The 20,051-nt window shown below is 39.1% G+C and overlaps 2 protein-coding genes across 3 annotated transcripts in view; one reads left to right on the forward strand and one right to left on the reverse strand.

Annotated features, from left to right (window-relative positions):
* Window positions 1-20,051, reverse strand: part of CHRM5 (cholinergic receptor muscarinic 5) — an 84,271-nt gene that overhangs the window by 42,523 nt on the left and 21,697 nt on the right. The gene's annotated exons all lie outside the window — the stretch shown is intronic.
* AVEN (apoptosis and caspase activation inhibitor) overlaps window positions 1-20,051 on the forward strand; it is a 181,199-nt gene that overhangs the window by 32,347 nt on the left and 128,801 nt on the right. The window contains exon 2 of the mRNA XM_048854646.2: window positions 9,035-9,215. Within this exon, the coding sequence (XP_048710603.1) occupies window positions 9,035-9,215 (181 nt within the window). The remainder of the gene's footprint in view (window positions 1-9,034; window positions 9,216-20,051) is intronic.

A 20,051-nucleotide genomic window follows, 5' to 3' on the forward strand; every position in this document is an offset into this window, starting at 1 on the left:
ACAAGATTTCTAAATTTTATTACTTCCATTCCATCAATAAGATACTTGCAAAAGGTATGGTGCTATTTAATATATGATTTGGGTTTATAAAACAAAAATGTCATTATTGCTTTTTACAATATAATCACATTTGTAGGTTGCATCAAAGATTAACCTCATATTCTTGCACATATTTTCCTCTAAATATGATCATGAAGGAGAGATTTTTGGGGAGGGGGGTGTCACTGACTTGTAGAGATTAGCAGAATCAAAAATAATAATAAAGAGAGGGAATCTCCTTAGAAAATGGTCAGTCTGGGTTTATTTTACCTTTGATCTTAACTATACATGCTAACAATTTATTTTGCTTCCTTGACATTTTGAAGTCTCTATAAATATAAACTTTTTAGATTATTATTGAAACTGTCAGTGTAGTTTTTTAAAAATATTAAAATAAAGGAACAAAATAAAATATAGTCAATTAGACTATGAAACAAGATGACACAAAATCCTGTCTAATCGTGTATTTTCCAACACACCTCAGCATATATTTTTATTCCCATTTAAGAATTGCAGCTTTGACAGCAGCAGGCATTTGACGGCAGCTGGACATCTCTCCAGCATACTTTTGATGATTGATTTATTTTTGAACATATAATACAACATTTGGTTAGAACAAGTATTTTAAAATTGATCTTGCACGAATATGTTCAGTGCATTAGCAACGATCACTAATCTGACTGAAATGCTAAAACCCTTGTTTCAATGCACTCATTTTGGAAGGATTTATTCAAACCTGTTTCTAACAAGATTAGGGCTGTCGTTTTATATTTACATTTGTTTCTGAATATTTGCAAGAAAAGCATACTCTGCTTTCACGAATTACAGTGTCAGTTTGGAAGTAACATAGCAGCCAAGTCAGTGCGGTTCCATGTGACAATTTATACACATTATTTAATGAGTGAGTTTACACATTTGCAAATTATTTTAACATAACCACAAACTTTGACTTAATATAAAATCATGTTTGATTTAGTGTTGATGAAAACTGTTGGACTGACAAGGCTGGAAAATGAAGTCCTCTTTATCTACAGGAGAACATCCAGGCAAGTGTCTCATACACGATACCCTGCAGTGCGCTCAACCCTGACTGTGGAGAGAGATTACTTTCTTTAGGGGGATCGGGGATAGTTCATTCTCCATGGCCTATACAGTTCGTGGCTTCTCTGCTGAGTTTTCCAATTAGTGTGAATTGTGGTGGTGAATTTCTGATAGTTGAGCTGGAACTAAGAATTAGCAAACTCCGGTCCTAATAGAGGGGCCATCAAACTTTAATCCCTGCTTAGCTGTGCCAGATTCAAACTGCTCACCTACAGGTGAAAAACTATCCAGTGAGCAATACCATGAAGCATCTAGTGCCCCAGTAAGTGCTTATTTAAGGGGTGTGTGTGTGTGTATATATATGTTTACATAACTTTAATGTTATTTTAACAGTTTTGTGTGGTGTGTGTGTGTGTGTGTGTACACACACCCCCCCCAAACAAAACTGTTAACTTTGCAACTTTAATGTTATTTTAAGTGCTCAAGTTAGAAAATACCAGATGTAAGACAATATATGAAATCTGAATTCTTCCCTTTTGCGTTTATGCATTGTAATAATCTTTCACTGCATGATCACATACTATTTATTCTTCACCTAGGTTGTCAGCAGGGTTTCAGCCAATGCCGTTCAGAGCCACAGCACAGGCTTCTTATCATTTGAACTTAGGAGTAATTAACTGGTAGCAGAAGTTGGCTGTTATCTTCTATGTGGACCAACCCCTTGATTCACCTTTTGCCAGTGGGTTCCTGAACTGTTTGTGAGACAACGGTGGAATGTTGAGTGCCAGAATTTGTGGGTTCTCTTCCAGTTTATGGATGGGGAGTGTTGTCTAATGGTTAGGTCCATGGTTGCAGCCAACATAGCCAAACTTACAAATTTGGTTCATTTCTTCTGAAAGGCAGTGAAGTTAATGGAAGTGATCTGGATCTATTACATGAGAGATTTAGGTTCTGTTCCCAGGTAGGAGTATAGAGCTTGCTCAGTAATATGGGTTGGGAACTGCAAAAATATTAATGGTGGTTTGTGGAAAAAGTGAAACTAGGATTCATGACCTACAGGCTTCTAGACCTGTATGACTTCCCCAAGGCCAATAAGTACTTTATGGGGTAGGATCTCCTCACTTACACTCATTTAAAAAAAAATTGAAATTTTACTTGGGAAGTGAGACACTTGTCATCAATTGTGTGAGTACCATGCAGAATATGTGGTAAACTTGAAAGCAAAACGTTCAATTTTAGATTTTATGTAACAATGTGAAAATTACTTCAGGCCTGCTGAGTATCTCTCAGGGAGATTACTTGTGTATAAATGTTTCCAATATCAGAGTGTATATTAAGACAAGATTTATCTAGTGGATTTAATGAATGGAAGATGAGGTTGACGGTTATAGGAACGTGGCTACATAAACTAGCTGTGTGTACAATTTTGCCCTAATTCTGCAGGCACAGGGGTCAGCCTACATGATGTTCATTGTAGGATCTATGCCTTGACTCAGTGTTTTGTTTTTTGCTTATTTACGCATATATGAAAACAACCCTAACATAGATATCCGTAATCCCTACTGCTCACCTGCCTAGCCATTATCAGCTGACAATTTCCTGTATGAATCATGGTGGAGGTAATTAGAAATAGGTCAAAATACTTAATTTACTTGTCCATTTGTAACTAAATTACTAAACTATTTTCAACCACACTTTGTAAATTGGACCTATTTCTAGGTTTTCAGTTGTATGTCCCATTTTAGTCCAAAGTATATTTTCACTTGTGACTTATAAAAACAATCTCTATATTTGTGTGACAATGACTTCTTGTAAAAATGGGGTTCTAAATAGGTAAGCTACCAGCCTGTTATATCTCCACAGAAGTGTGTTGCAGGTTACCATTATAAAACATTTTTTCCATTTGTGAAAAATGTCTAAAATATGACAACCATATTATGAAATATTTTAGTCATTTACATTTATTTTTTGAAAATCTGTACAAGAAGTGTGAAATGCAGATAACCACTTAATGGCTGTGGTTTTAGGGCTATATTCTATCCTTGCTTATGCCCCATATTTGCCTTATTTATATGTAGTCTAAATTAGGGATGTAAATAGCGGTTAAAAAAATAACCATGTAACCGATTAAAATTTTATTGGTTAAACGTTTAACCGGGGAACTTCGGATGCGAGGGGTGCTGCAGCACCCTCACATTTTATGTTGGGCTGCGCTGCCCGGGGGCTGGGGATCCTGGCTGGTGGACCTCGCTGCCGGAGACTCCGCCACTGCGGTTGGGGACTTTGTTGCTTGCCACTCGCCCCCGCTGCGGCTGGGGTCCTGGCTGTCGGCCCTATGCCTGGGGACTCCACTGCCGGCCCTGTGGCCAGGGTCCCTCCTGGCTGCTGCACCTGGGGTGGCTGCAGAGTCCTGGGCTCTGGCCAGCAGTGGAGTGTAATCATCTGGCATGCCTGTGCAGCCCCTGCTGGGGGGAGGCACATGGCTCCGCATGCTGCTTCTGTTTGCAAGTACCTCACTTGCTGCTCCTGTTGGCTGCAGTTCCCCGTTCCCGGCCAATGGGCGCTGTGGGGGGGTTCTTGCAGGCAGGAGCAGTGCACAGAGACCCCAGCCTCCTTTTCCTTCCAGGGGCCGCAGAGGTGTGCTGGCCACTTCCAGGAGTGGCATGGGGTCAGGGAAGGTAGGGAGCCTGCCTTAGCCCTGCTGCTCCGCAGGACTTTTAGCGGCCGGAGATTGCGATCGATTGGTAGAGGCTCCAGGATTGACCAGTTGATCGCTTCTACCTGTTGGTGACCACTAATCTATACAGTGTAAAATTAATGCAAGTCTGCCTGAACTACCATCATTCTGAGTGTGCATTCTGTTTTGGCTTCACAGGGCAGAATTTGTCCATATTACACAAGTGCCCTTTGCCCTTGTTAGGTTAAATTCATGAATTCTTAATCTGCTTGCAATACAGAAGGGCTGAATGTATGTCCAGGAGATATAAGTAGGGTAGTGCAAAAGACTAGAATAAGACTTTTATCTGATTTATTATATACAGTATTATCTTCAAAGGTTACAAATCTACCTGACTCCATTTGTGATTGAGAAAATTAAGTTATTGGAGGACTCTCTTGTACGTTTCTGGATTTAAGGGAAAAAATACCTTTAATGAACACCCTTGTGAAAATGGATTTTTTTGAGGCTGTGTTGTTACTCATTTTGGGGCAAATTGTCCTGATGCAACCCCATTAATCTCACTATCAATATGCCAGGAATGAATTTGGTGCACTAAATTAAAATCTTATATGGCTTCCCAAGAGGAATTTAAGTTGCTGTGCTATTAATGTACCTCTTGTGTTTCTGTTCATGCTTAGAGCAGCCACTCAATTAATACAAACCAACTTCCCTACTTGGCTTTCTTCATAAAAGCTTCTGAATGCCCATTTTATTCCATGAAACATTACAAGTATTAAGATCATAAGCCACTTTCTGTGTTGTTAGTGTTTTATTATTGTTAGTATTATCATAGTGCCTAGGAGCCCTAGTCATGGACCCAGGACCCTATTGTGCTAGGTACTGTAGAAATACAGAAAAGAAATTTGGCCCCTGCCCAAAGATATTACAGTTGAAGTATAAGATAAGAGACATCAGATGGATACAGACAGATAGACGGGGAAGTACAAGGGAACAGTGAGACAACAATATATTGTATTTGTATTGTATTTATTGAGACAGATGTTTTTATATTGTAAGTTCTATGGGGCAACGTGTTCTTTGTGTAGCAAATTGCACCTATTTTGAATCACTTTCTATAAATACATGTAAAGTTTATTAGCACAGTGCTATATACATAATATTCAATAGGAATCCAGTTTGTAAACCTTTTGTCTGGGTAACTCTATGGCTAATTACGTCATGCAATCTATGCGTGTTTGTGGATGGATAGAATTGTTACCACTGGAAAATCCAGACTAACAATGCCTTATAACTGGGCAAAATAAAGAGAAAAGGATTAAGGGAACCTGAAACTTTCTGATGGGCATAATATTTAAAGTTCAGTACAGAGCAATTGCAGGGCCAATGAAAAAAGTAGCATATGATGAATGTGGTTGCAAGGAGTTTTAAGGAGGTAATAATTGCACAAAATAGGGAAAGATGATGATACACGAGATGAGTATATAGAGATAGTACTGAAAGCAGGTAGAGGGAAGTCAGAAGAGGAAAAGCATAAAATGAGTTACAGTACTTATATATTGCAAAAGTTGGAAAAGAAAATGAGGAAAAAGTACTATAGGGTATAAAAGAAGCAAGAGAAGGACAAAGTAAAGTATATCAGCAATATAATAGGGAGGAAGAACAGAAATGCCCTGAAAAAGAGAAAATGGAAATATACTCAAGCTACAATGGAAGAGCGGGGAACATATAAGTACCTAGAAAGACAGATAAAATGCTTCAGTCTTCTCTCAGTAGGATAATATAAAGAGGATTTTAAGAGGAACTATGACAACTTCTCTTGGTTATCAGATACAACTATTTAAAATAATGTATTCCATTTGGAAGATCTCTCTTTCTTTAATTTTTAGAGTTGTATTAAAAAGCCTTGAATTCACAGTGTTTGTTGAGTGTGAGTGTATGTGTACATGCCAAGTGTGCCAAGACTCACCCTTAGTGAGTGGTTGAGTACAGGCAGGATGTTATGGATTGCTGTTATATTTTCTCCATTCCTTTTAGCTCATGGTTTGAGCCAAAACTCAATACTTAGGCTCCAGTCAAGAGGAGAGTGCTGATTCCAGGGAATTGTCCAGTTGAAAACCGTATTCCATTCATTTTAGGGCCCTCATTCTTGAAGCATAGGTATCAGCATCAACTTGTCTGTAAGAAAGTGGCTGAACCAAATGTCTGGTACTGTTTTTGCTTTCCTCTCAGCCGCTATACCTTTCCAACTCATTGTGCAAAATCTGTGTGTGAAGGGGTGTCTGTATCCTGGGAAATGTGGGAAGAGTTATCCTGCTTTGCTACAAATTGTCCACAGCTGCCTGGCCCTTTCATAGGGATTTGCAAAGGAGTAGGTTGGGATCAGAGGTGGGGAATCAGTGACACTAATCTCTTCCAAAAGGGAGCAGGATGATGGGGTCTGAGGGGAAGTGAAAGATGCTCTTGGGCAAGGGGGCTCTGAAATAGCACAAGCTCTTGTGCAGTTGATGAGCCTGAGGCAAACCTGGCTCATTTTCATCCCCCATGTACAGACCTTTGGAGAGCTTTGTTGACATGACTTAGTCCTTAAAGGGGCAGGATGTAGTTTTGTTTTGTTTTGTTCGTCTGCCATAACCGCTGCCTGTAGAGAATAGCCTAATTTTCTGCTTTATCTCCTGGGATTGCGTGACTAGTTTTTTTCATACCATTCCTCACCCAATCCCAGCTGCAAAATCGCAAAGGCTTCCTCAGGCTATGTCTACACTACACAGCTGTTAACGACAGGGCTGTGTCGCTACAGCCGTGCCGCTAAAAGGTGTGCAGTGTAGCCGCTGTTTGACGGCTCTCCTGCCAACAAAAAACTTCCACCCCTAACGAGCGGCATTTCTGTTGTTGGCAGGAGAGTTCTCCTGCCGACAACCTGCTGTTCACACTGGTGCTTGTTGCGGCAAAACGTTTGTCTTTCAGGGGGAGGGAAAGGTTTGTCGTTCAATTGCCAGTGTAGACGTAGCCCTAGAAAGACTCCTGCTTTGAAACAGGAGTGGATTAAAGCGCATTTAGTGTCCTGCAACCTAGTATCAGGTAGATTTACATCCCAGCTTGCTACAAAGTGTTTGTATACACAACCCCTATATCTGTCTTGGGGATAAATAGTAGCATTCTTGGTTGAAGACCAACATCATTGTCAAGCTACAAATTCATGATAATATTTTTTAACAAGTTAAAGGAACGCTGTAAAATAAAAAATCACTCTTCTGTCTGAATTTTACTTCCTATTTTTGTTAAATTAACACGTAAACTTGCTTCTACTGAGATTAGAGAGAGAAATATTTTTTTTCTGTTTTTGTTACGTTTACATTTGATAACTTTGTACATTCATTTAGTTTTTCCTATTTTTGTGTGTGTCTTTAACACAGTAAATGAGTGAAAATTAAAAAAAAAAAAAAGGAAATGTAATTAAAAAACATCCCATGAAATTGACTGGAGACTTGGGGGAAAATGTGGTATTGAAACTACTTTAAATTCATTTTTCAAACTGACTAGATGTCAAGCTGATAGTGACCCTTTAAAGTTGCAGCTATTTGGAGATATTGCTTTAAAAAAGGGTAAAGATAAAATTTTTTGTTTGCTTATTTAAGGTCACATTATTTAAAAGTTGACCTTTTAAGGTAGTTCTTAGGTTTTGTTTTAACTTGTATGATTATTGGATATTGTGGTATATTTAGGGGCCACATTTAATACTGATGTCTTCTTGCTACCAAAGTAAAAATAATTTCTCATTTCAATGTTATGATGCCAAAGGTAGCAAAAAAGTCACTCTGAATAGGTAGATGAGAACAAAGTGTGAAGTGGAAAGAAAGAGGTTTATATGTACGGATGTATGTCTTAGGTAGTTACTGTACTAATGGTGAAAAATAGCCACCATGCAGAAATAGTAAGGAAATTTAGTCTCTAAAGCTTCACTATGCAAAAAAAGGAATGTTTAAAAATATATGTATTTGATAAAATCAATAGTAGTTTTGAAGATAAAAATATACATTTAAGTAATTTGTAATTTGAATTTGTAAACGTAATTAGTGGCAGAACCTTTTTTAGACTATGCCAATATATTATTTGTGTATATTATTATATGTATTATTTACTTCTGTGAAGCACTATATTGGAATTGCAAATGGTCTAAATTTATATTTTTTTAAAGTTTATCCATTCAAAGGTAAATTTCAGCCTTGTACCTAGAGAATTAGGCTGCACAATTCCGATTAACGCTATGATAATTTTGTGATTTATTTCTTAAAGCTCAAAATGAAATTTTAACTTCAGTGCCCTGCTTATTTGAGCTTTGGTATTTAATGTAGCTGATGGAAAAAGACCCTGAAAAATAGAATCTCATTTGGAGTTATCTCAGCATTTCAGCTGAAATTAAATCCATGCTAGTTTTCTGAAAACTGGCATGGCTGAAGTAAGAAGCATAGGGTCGTATTTTGATCATGGCTTGACAGGAACAAATGGTACAGACAGCTCTGTGTATGGTAGCTAATTATGGTGCCAGAGTTGGCTTAGGTGGGTCTGCCTTGTCTGAATTTTGGAAGATTCTTTATTAAAGTGAAAAGCAACAATAGTAAAGGCAATTTGTATTTGGTGTGTTGGGTGTATTTGGCCAAGGGCCATCAGCCAACCAAAAAATGCAATAATACCTTACTAAAGCATGCCCAAGTATGGTTTACTGTTGAAATGTGTCTCCTCATCTGTAAATAGTGGGGATTAGATTGGATTATGTATTGGGTATTTCAGTCCAAAACATTTGCTTGCCCATAGCAAACCATTCAATCTAGAGGAATTGGTCAGGTGGCTTCTCCTCAATTAGCGTGGCAGGTGGATTTTGGATCTTTATTTTATTGAAATCATAGCTGTGCACTAGCTCCTAGCAATGCAGATCTGGCACCACATCACCAAAAAAAGAGGTAGTTCCCTAAACTTGTTTTAGAGTTTTTATTTGTTGCTTTGGGATTAAGAAGAGGGAAAAGGTAATTTACCTAAAGCTCATACAAAATAGTGGAGCGTGCATATATAAACATTTCCTGTTATTGGCAACATGGTATATCGCAGTGGCTTTTGACCGCTACCATGTCATGATCCCATAACCCAAAATTAGATCCGCCACTTCCTATTTGTATGTGCAGGCTTTAATATTTTGGTTGGAGGATCCAGGAGATGTTTGTATAAAAGCTAAATGCTGGATGAATCTTACTTATTTATATCATCATTTAAATGTCACAGGCAGATGATGATGATGCTGAATCACAAGAAGAGAAAAAGGATGAACTGAGAGGCTATTCAAAAAGAAAGATAGTCTCCAACTGGAACCGTTATGAAGGTGAAGATGCTGAGAAAGAGGCACAAAATGAAAGTGGAGAATCTCAGAGGGGAACGGACTTCAGTGTTCTGCTTAGCTCAGCAGGTAAGGATGAGAAAATCACATAGAGTATTGGTTATTTATGAGTTACATTTTTTTCATCATAACTCTAGCTTTAGCTCTTAGCCTTGGTTCTGGAATGGCACTTGGAATGCTACTTGTATGCACTTGACTAAATCCAGTATTGAGTTTAGGATCCCTTAAAATTATTCCAGAAAGAGTTTTCCATGCCTGTTTCATATGGAGTAGTCAGCATTATGAACTTATTGATGAGCAACTGTGCTAGTATAGAAGGGTATGTAAAAGGTTACACACTATCTGGATGGTTTGAAAAAGCTGTGAAAACTAACATGCAGATTCGTTATGCCTAGAATTGCCAGCTACAGGCAGCAGGGGCAACTTAGGAATGTTCGACAATAAATACATAAGGACCAGACCTTGTAGTCCTTACTTGCGCTGAAGTCCCTTGAAATCAATAGTTTTGCCTAACTGAGGATTGCAGGATCAGGCCCTCAATTACAAGTTTTAATAATTTTTTTAACCAGTTAATTTAGTTTGATCACTGAATATTGCAGCGAATGCTGTCCAGTTAAAATGAGGTGTGTACATCTTATTTCAGAGCTTAATTTGTCTCATCTTCACTCTTCCTCTTGACAAGACCTTGTGGCTATTAGCAGGTATCTTAGAATAATAAATCTTATACTCTAGAATACCTCGGCATGATGGAGAGGCAGCTCGCTTCTGAGGCTCTGTTCATAGTAGGCTGAAACCATGCTAATGGCCAATTTTGGTAGCCTGGCTTCCTTCACTGGTTTACCTAAAACATATTTCCATGTTGTTGGAATAGCTGTAGCTCACGAAAGCTTATGCTCAAATAAATTGGTTAGTCTCTAAGGTGCCACTAGTACTCCTTTTCTTTTTGCGAATACAGACTAACACGGCTGCTACTCTGAAACCGTTATGATATGGCTTTCAGGAAAAAAATAATCTTTCTTTATACTGAGCAGGGAACCATCTTAGTAACAATTGTTGCTAGCATGATTAGTCTGTGGTGTAGAATGGGCCATATGCCTATGAGTTTAGGGTTTCAGTAAAAATTGTAATGATGTTTCATCATTTTTCTTGTGTGATAGTATTAAAACTCCAGTTAGAAATCTCTCTTTTGTGCTGTGTACTTTTTAGAGCTAAACTACAAAGAACTAAGTTTCTAACAACTTGTATTGTTTAAAAAATTATATTGTCAACAATTTTTGTTGTTTGTGAATTCTCTAAATGGCTGAAATTTAAAATTTGTGTAGTAGTCTTTTTAATACTTACCAATTCCTTGTCCTTCGTTGTGCATATACACCAGTTTATTATATAGGGCATGTCACAACTGCTGTGCTGCTGGCATTGTTTTGTTTTGTTTTTTTGTTTTTTTATAAAAAGAATTACCAATGAAGCAAATGAAATATTTGCTTTGGGAAGATAAAAAGAAGATAAAAACCTTACAAAAGAATAATATGGATTTCTCACAGAGATGCAAGGGAAAAAAGTAGATCATATTTTGAGCTCATAAACTTTGATGATCTTTAACTGTACACTGAATTGCTTATGAAAAATACTCAAGCCTTGCTTAAACTGTTTTTTAAATTAAAGTATAATCTCATTCTTATAATGCCATTTTGATTATTAAATTAATTGTATGTTATTGAAAATTATAATTTCAGTATGCCTGTATGGATTATAAAACGTTGGGTTTTACAGCATGGTAGGGATTCACGAGTTGCCTGTTCTGTTTGTATTCATAAAGACTGAGAAACCGATTACTAGAAACTGAAGTTGCTTGTTTTATACCTGTTTAAAACAAGATAATCTAGTTTGTGACTGTTGACCATTCACATACCCCTGGGGAATGCCTTACGTTTTTTAAAATCTAATTTAGAGTTTATCATGTTTTATATCCTGTGAACTGTTTTCATTCTGAATTTCTTTATATTTGCTGTCGTATCAGCAAACATTTTTATATACAATTTATATGTAATATTTTTAGTATGACAGAAGCATTTTTAGTTTCTTTTTTCTGTTATACTAATTTAGAAAAAACAAACTGTTCCTTTGTAGTCTGGGACAGTTACTCCTCTCACCCTCTTGTCAGCACTAGAAAAGTCAGGAAGAAGATTATCAAGTCCTATCATTATTATTTAAAAAAATTGTTTTTCTATACAATAGAATTATTATTTGATCCCTAAGTATTCTGCTCCTTGTGAGCTTTTGTTAAGAATTGCTTCTGAGTTATGTGATGAACTAAAAAATAAATCCGCACCTATCTGCAGTACTCTTTCTATATTTTAATTTAGCAGAGCTAGAATCTTTGTAAAAGTAATAGAATTGTACACAATTGCATGAAGTCTTCGAAAGTATTTTGTTGGTCTAACCAAGTTTTAAGAGCTGCTTGCTAAATGCTGAAGTTGTAAGATTTACTTATTTCTATTTTAATAACGTTAGTGGAAACTCAGATTATTGTAATTGAGAAGTCCCTTCAACTTCCATGTTGCAATGAGATCTGGTTTGTTCTGGGCAATAGAATTTTTCCTACCTTATCATTTCTGCATTTCAATTATTTCTCTGAGGTAGAATCTACATATATAGGCAGAATGTGGAAAAATTACCCGAGTGAGTGATAGTTTTGTTGCAATATACAGGCAACTAAATTTACCTATCAGACATTGCCGTGTCCCTCTAACTTGCTTAACAGTATCTACTATACAGAGATATGTTTCTCCCTGTTATTTACAGGTAGGTACTAATTTACATTCTCTCCCCATTCTCCCCTTATTTATTCTGACTGATTTAGGCTCTTCAGCAATTTCTTTGCTCCACTGTGCTCCCTTTTCACCACCTGACAGTACAAATGGAGTGGAGACTGATTGCAAACACTCAGCTGGAGGATTCCATAACATGGGGGAGTCCTCAGTGAGTGTAAAGCTAGCAGAGCTGGCTCATATATTACCTTACCCCAGCCCCTGAGTCTGTGAACTTTCATGGGTACAGAATAGCAATGCACAAAGCCAGGTGCTGCTCATTAGAGCACTCCTGAGCTTGCTTTATGCGAGAGGGGCTGAGGTGAGGTGAGGCAGAGAATGAGGATACACTCAATGGCAGTTAGACACACCAGAGAATCTAGACTACCATCTTTGTACTGAGGAAGTAGAAGGGAAGGCAAGGCAAAGATTATTACTTTTCTTCTGTATGATGATTTACCTTTTTTACTCTTAGTAACAAATCCTGTATTTTCTTTGAAAACTTCGGGAGTAATAAAAATAATTGTTCTTCAAATATTTGTCCACATGGATCCCACTCTAGATGTGCATGCACGCCCATGCATGTAAGATGGAATTCTTCTTACCAGTCATGGCAGCAAGACAGAATTTAGCAGTGCCCACCTGCTTCCTTCTGTCAGAGTTTAGTTAGTTTAGTACTTAACATTTTTTTTAATTTAGCCTGCTGACAAAAAATAAAAATAAAATAGAAAACCCCTAGGATCATTGATACAGTGGCATTGATCTCATGGCTGAGGCAAAGTCACTGTCCTTCAAGTCCTGCCCTTCTGGTGAGCTGGCAGTGTCCTCAAGTGATGGGCATTCTAAATGCTTTTCCCACTATTTTTGCTCTGGGCTGCACAGCATGACCTTTAACCGTTAGCGACATCTAATCCTGTTGTTCTGGATTATCTATTACCCTTGAAACATTTAGGACTTTAATTTAGCTTGGGTAGGGTTTGTGTAGCCAGGGTATCTGCCTGTTGCCCTCCGTTTCAAGGTTTACATATTCCCACATTCAATTATATCTAAGTTCTTGAAAGGTCTGATCCATGTATTTTCCCCCCAACGAGGGACATTTCCCCTCCTGGGAACCTAAATATTGTACTCCTGGCCCTAATAGATCTCCTCCTTTTGAGCCTTTACCGTCATGCTCCTTTACCACCTCTTTATCAAGGAAGCATTTTTGTTACCTCTGCTCAAAGGGTGAGTGTGATTCAAGTGTTAAGGGCAGGACCTCCCTATGCTATTTTCACAAAAACAAGGTGTCTCTGAGTACTCACCATCCTAAATTCTTACCTAAAGTGGTGTCATTTGAATCAATATATATATATTTTCCAGAGTTTTTCTCCAAATCCCATTTGATCTCTGTAGAAACAAAACTTCACACGCTCAGTGTCTTGATGGTAATCCTCCACTCTACTATTTGTTCCAAAGAACAAAGCTTTTCCATAAGTCACCAAGGCTATTAGTAGCATTTGGTGACAGGTCTAGAGGGCAGGCTAATCCAACTCATACTTCCTTGCCACTGAAGAGTCTTTTAGCTTTGGGATACCGCAGTGGTTCTCAAACTGTGGGTCAGGACCCCAAAGTGGATCGCGACCCTGTTTTAATGGGGTTGCCATAGGTGACGTTAGACTTGCTGGGGCCTGGGGCCAAAGCTGAAGCCGGAGCCCCATCACCCAGGGCTGAAGCCTAAGCCTGAGCCTCACTGCCCTGAGTGGTGGGGCTCGGGCTTTGGCTTTTCCCCCCCTTCCTCCCCGGATGTGGCGGGGCTTGGGTGGACTCAGGCTTTGTTCCCACCCCCCCCCCCCCGAGTTATGTAATAATTTTTGTTGAAAGGGGTTGGGATGCAATGAAGTTTGAGAACCCCCAGGATACTGTATTGGCAAAGGAATTGAAGGACAGTTGGGCTTGCTCTACACTTAATGCCCTTGGGTGCAGATGAGTAGGGGTGAGAGGATATGCAGATGGGGCCCCAATGGATGCTGCTGGCCAAAGACTTTTATCTGGAATGCATGGGGCACATGTGCACCTAGAGTGGGATCCCTGTGGACAAAACATTTTGAATACCCACATTTACTGGTTAAATGGTTAAATAACCATTCTTTTTCTCTCACTGCCCTCAGCTTTACAGAGAGCCTTTGGCAAGTGGGAGTTAGTGTACATGTTAGAGTAGGTTTGCGATTCTCTGTAGTATGAAAATCTCAGAGTATAGTAAACTGTGTGTCCAATTTTGTGGCATGCATAATAAGGTGAATCACCCAATAATTTTTCTTGTGATTTGTTTGATTAAATTAGAACTGTATTTCCAAAAGTGAAAACCGTATTTTCTTCTTTTAGACTTGGTGAAGAAATACTTTCCAGTTAGGAAAGTTATGTTTAACAACCATGCACACTTTGAGAAAAAAATTATCTTTTTGGACATATAGAAGTGAATTCACAGGCAGATTTTAATTTTGTGTTTTCATCATCAATACACATTATTTCTTCACAAAGCACTTTATCCTCCTCTCTTGAGCTTTAAATGGAGCAATAAGTATGTGGGGGAAAAGCAGCAGAAATTGAGTTCTAAAGGAAAAATGTGTTTGTGAATATTCCTTATACACATTTATAAGTGGAACAAACAATAATTGAAAGAGTGACTTTTTTTCTACTTTTTATATCTGAATGAGAGAGAGTAATTTTAAACGATTGTAGCTCCTCATCTGAATGATTTTGGTCTGGCCTGAGGTTGGTGTAGGGTCTTGGAGGTGAAAGTCTGTTGGTCTTCTGCATCATTATGCCAGCATGCAGCTAATATCTTGAAAAGGGTGGGATCATTAAATATGCTCAGTACAGTGACTGGAAAATGCATTTTAAAATATTGAACCTTTACTTAGAACTAGCAGTGCAATTCTATTCGCGTTTGCTGTTAATATGAGTTCTTGACTTTGCAGTGAAGATAGCATTGTGTGGGTATTGGTGGATGAGTGAAATTATCCATCGCTGGAATAGAAGAAAAATATGTACTGTTCTATGAAATGAACACTCCTGAAATAGAACATGAACTCACATACATCTGTAGGGTTTTTTATGATTAACTCTACTGTCATTCTTAGCACGTCCCTGGATGGCTACATCTGTTTTCTATAATCAGTGTATTAATATGTTACGTTTATATTTATATAGAACATTTCATACCAAATGATCCCAAAGTGCTTTATAAGCTATACACCAGGATAAGTACAGCAATTTCAAGGGTGGAAAGCAGCAGCTCTTTTAATAGCAATCAAGCAACACTAAATAACAGTTAAGAACAAGATGGGAAGAATAATGTAGCCAAATGAAAATCTGACTAGGACAGAGGTGGGCAAACTCGGGCCTGTTCTGCCCGGCCCCTGAGCTCCTGGCCTGAGAGGCTAGCCCCCGGCCCCTCCCCTACTGTTCCCCCTCCCCCGCAGCCTCAGCTCACCGTGTCACCGGAGCAATGCTCTGGACGGCAGGGCTCCGAGCTCCTGGGGCAGCACAGCTGCAGAGCCTCGGCCTGACCTGGTGCTCTGTGCTGCACGGCGCATGGCTGGCTCCAACTGGGTGGTGCGGCTGCCAGTCCTGGTGCTCTGGGCGCCGCCAGCCACCAGTGCTACAGGCAGTGTGGTAAGGGAGCGGGGGGGGGGGGGGGGTTGGCTAGAGGGCAGTGGAGTTCAGGGGCAGGGGATGTGGATAAGGGTCGGGGCGGTCAGAGGGCGGGGAATGGGGGGGATGAATGGGGGCAGGGATCCCAGGGGGCAGTCAGGAAGGAGAGGAGGGGTTGGATGGGGTGGCAGGAGGCAGTCAGGGACAGGGGTTCTGGGGGCAGTCAGGGGACAGGGAGCGGGGGGGTGGATGGGGCAGGGGTCCCGGGGGAGCAGTCAAGAATTCCTGAGAGGAGGGGTTGGATGGGGTGGTGGGAGGCAGTCAGGGGTGGGGGTTTCGGGAGCGGTCAGGGGACAGGGAGAAGGGGTGGTTGGATAGGGCATGGGTCCTGGGGGGGCAGTCAGGAAGGAGGGGGGGTTGGATGGGGCAGCACGGGGCAGTTAGGGGTGGTCGGTCAGGGAGAAGGGGTGGTTGGATGGGGCAGGAGTCCTGGGGGGGCCATCAGGGGTGAAAAGTAGGGGGGGTCAGATGGGGGCAGGGGCAGGAGCAGGGCCATACCTGGCTGTTTGGGGAGGCACAGCCTCCTCTAACCGGTCCTCCATACAATTTTGGAAACCTGATGCGGCCCTCAGGCTAAAAAGTTTGCCCGCCCCTGGACTAGGATGTAGGGGCTAACACCCTGCATAAAGTGCTATGGGTTATTTAATAAGCACAAGTGGTGAGCAGGGTGTTGAATTATGTCTCCTGCAAAAGAGTGCATCTCCAGCACACACTGTTGTTGCTAAGCTGGGGATGTTGGTTTAGAGCTGACTCTGAGGAAAAGACCATGCAGTCAGGGGTGCTGGAACAATTTTTATAGTGGGGGTGCCGATGATGGAAACTATGTATTACGTGTTTGTTATTACTCCTTCAAGCCGGGGGTGTGGCAGCACCCCTTGTTCCAGCACCACTGCTTCCAGACAAAATATATGTACTTTGAATGCCCTGAGGTGCTACAGGGCAGATGAGGAACAAGGGAGATTTGCTTGTCAGTAACTAAACAACAAAAGTGGTAGAGGAAATGGCAACTTCCTTTCTCTTTTATTTCATAGGAAGTAAGAAAATGAATTTAGGTAGAGGGAGGCATTATTTAGTTTAAGGATGAAGAACGTGGCTCGTCTGGCTTTCTGTGTTAAACTCAGAGATGTAATAATTTTATTTAAAAGAATTTAATATGTAGAAAACACAAGAAAGAAGGTTAAAGGAATATCTATAAAAGTATATTTTGACCTATTCATAACCACAGCATCAGAATTCTGAAATCAGTAACCGTGTTCATTCAGCTATTTTTCTTATTATTTCTGTAGCATCACACTTGTCTTTTCTAAAATGACAGAAGCACTAGAATTTTTTTAGCATAGTCATGACTATAGCATAAGCTTCAGCGTGAAAGCTGTGTGCATACGTTTTCTATTCTTATTTTGCTGCATCTGTAGCCAGCCAATACTCACCGTATGACAAGAAATAGTCCAGTAGTCGGTGATGTTCTCAGGGGACTTTCCAGTTTGGTGCTCTTCATTATATACTAAATGTTGCTATGTAAAAACATGTTATTTTGTCAGGTTTCAGAGTAGCAGATGTGTTAGTCTGTATCCTCAAAAAGAAAAGGAGGACTTGTGGTACCTTAGAGACTAACCAATTTATTTGGGCATAAGCTTTCGTGAGCTACAGCTCACTTCATCGGATTCATGCTATGTTATTTTGGTGTATCTTGGTTCTAATTTAACAAGTCAATCTATTGTGATTGACTTCCTGTTATTTTTAGATACCAACAAGACTAAATGTACCTGTTATCAGAGGATGGGTTATTAGACCATTCTGGCTAAATCAAAACACCTGGTCCCACGTCATGGAATAATTGGACAAACTGGTGAAATAGATTGTTGATGAGATAGATTTCAAACCTGAGTTTGTTGCTGTCATAAAAAATAGGCTGGTGTCAGAACTTAAATTAGAGCAGTTTGGTATTCAGACCTGATATAACTTAATGAAAAAGTGAAATGTCAACATTTATTAGTTAATTAAATGAGGATTTATGATGAACATTCCCTGTAGGTTTGCAAAGGTGTTAATGTTTGTTAAATTCTCTGGTTAAGTGATTACTTTTTATGATGTGTTGCAATTCTGTTCAGGAAATTGAAACAGGAGCCTTTCTCTTATTTATTTGTTTAGAACTCAATGAAATGATTTTTATAAGGTATGCTACTTGCACAATGTCTTTAATCTCTTAAATTCTCTGTGATGGACAGTATATATATTAAGAAAGGCATTTACATCTTTATAAAATATACTGTATTCATTTAATTATTATAGGGCTGTCCTGAAAAGCATGTTTTTTTTCATACAGGTGAAGGGGAACTCTTGGATTTAAATTTTTTAATATTCTTCCAGCCTTGAGTCAAAGCAATACTTTTGTCATATATTCCTTGGATAGTTAGAAATGGTTTTAGTTTCTATGGTGTTGCTGCTAATATCCTTTTAGGCTCCAACAGTCTCTTGTCTTGTGCTAATTAAATCCAAACTGAGTGTAAAACTCAGGCAAGTTTGCATTACAGCATATAAAAGCCTTCTAATATAGTCAAGCTGTACATTCATTTTCACTGATAATTTGCATGTTCCTTGTTTGTTAAATTTTGTGTGTTGTTTTTCTGTGCACATTCTCTTTGATGATTTATTGTGTGAATGCTTTTAATATCTGAAGACTCAAAATAAGGTGATGTTGTTTTTAGTAGTCTATGGAAAAGACTTATCTTTATTCCTATTGTTGATCATTTTGAATTGGCTTATCACATTAAAATATTGCTGTTCAGCATTCCAATATAGCATAATGGATTCAATTCAAAATGCCATAAAATGTTATAGCAGAACTGGAGAGGACTGGGGAGATGAGAAGCAGAACTTTTTAATGCTGTTAAGACTTGAAGGATCTTGTAACTTATTTTACAATAAGTAACACTGTTTATTCCTTTGGACCACACACGTCAATATATATTGGTGTAATTCTTGTATCACTCTGAGGGGGAGAGATAGATCAGTGGTTTGAGCACTGGCCTGCTTAAACTAAGGGTTGTGAGTTCAATCCTTGAGGGGCCCACTTAGAGATCAGGGCAAAATTTGGGGATTGGTCCTGCTTGGGGGGGGGGGGAGGGATAGCTCAGTGGTTTGAGCATTGGCCTGCTAAACCCAGGGTTGTGAGTTCAATCCCTGAGGGGGCCATTTAGGGATCTGGGGCAAAAATTGGGGATTGGTCCTGCTTTGAGCAGGGGGTTGGACTAGATGATCTCCTGAGGTCCCTTCCAACCCTGATATTCTATGATTCTGTTAGCAGTTTCTAGGAATCCTTGGAGCTGTTTAATAATATTGGCATTGCTAGGACTAAATGAGCCTACATTTACAACTCAAGGCAATACATCAGTTCATTGATTTTTCTTCATCTTTGGATCAATAATCAGAGTTGTAAAACATTCACATTTTTTTCCTTTTTAGCATTTTCTGATTACCATGTAAGACTCCATTGATCTATTTTTATTTTCTACAGGTTATTTAAAATTAACTTTAAAATACACTACAGTTTTCTCTACCTAGTACTGGCTCCTAGCTGAAGTAAACTACAAATCCATTGTGGAGTCTTCAGAGAATATGTCTTGAACCAATCTAGTAAAAACTCTGTTCAAGCAGAAGGAACAAAAGAAGTGGAAACAATAGAATAATCTTACTTTGCTAGAAGAATCTTGCCATGTTTTCAGTGACTGCCTTCATTCTTTTATTCATCTATCTTAAGTACCAAATATAGATTTTGATCCTTCATTAGGTTCTTGATGGTGAATAAATGTTTTAGCTAGAAATAAGTGGTCAAGTGGCTTATTACTGAGCCAATTAAAATGTTACTATTTGTCTCTTGGGATCTGAGCCCTTTTCTTTCAAGACAATAGCTACTACCACCACAACAACTAAAAAATGCCCCACCTACTTGCCATGCTTCAGTAGGATTATGTCTCCACTGCTGGATGGTAGATGTTGAGATAGAAAATAGAATTTTGACAATGCAGGGTTTGTGTGTGTTTTGTTCTGTTTTTTAACTTCACATTTTTTAGGGGTGGCTGGCAGCTTTTGTTGACTTTTCTTAAAGGCAGGGCAAGAGAGTTGGCTCTGTATAATCCAGCCAAAAGAACTTTAAGAATAAGAAACTGTAAGTTTTTAGATCATAAATCTTGTTTTTGCTAGAATACTTTACACAGTATTTAGTAGCAAACTTTATTTCCATAGATAGATGGTACTCAGATACCATTGCAATTGGGTGTTGTCTAAGAACCTAAGTAGAACAGAGAAATTGTTTAGTTTTATCATTTAATGGTGGATGGGTGAACTGCCATAGGATGATGCTGATCTCATTTCCAGTGTCTAAAATTACTGTTGACTGCCTTCT

This window comes from Caretta caretta, chromosome 6, assembly GCF_965140235.1.
Source record: "Caretta caretta isolate rCarCar2 chromosome 6, rCarCar1.hap1, whole genome shotgun sequence".
Lineage (NCBI taxonomy): Eukaryota > Metazoa > Chordata > Testudines > Cheloniidae > Caretta > Caretta caretta.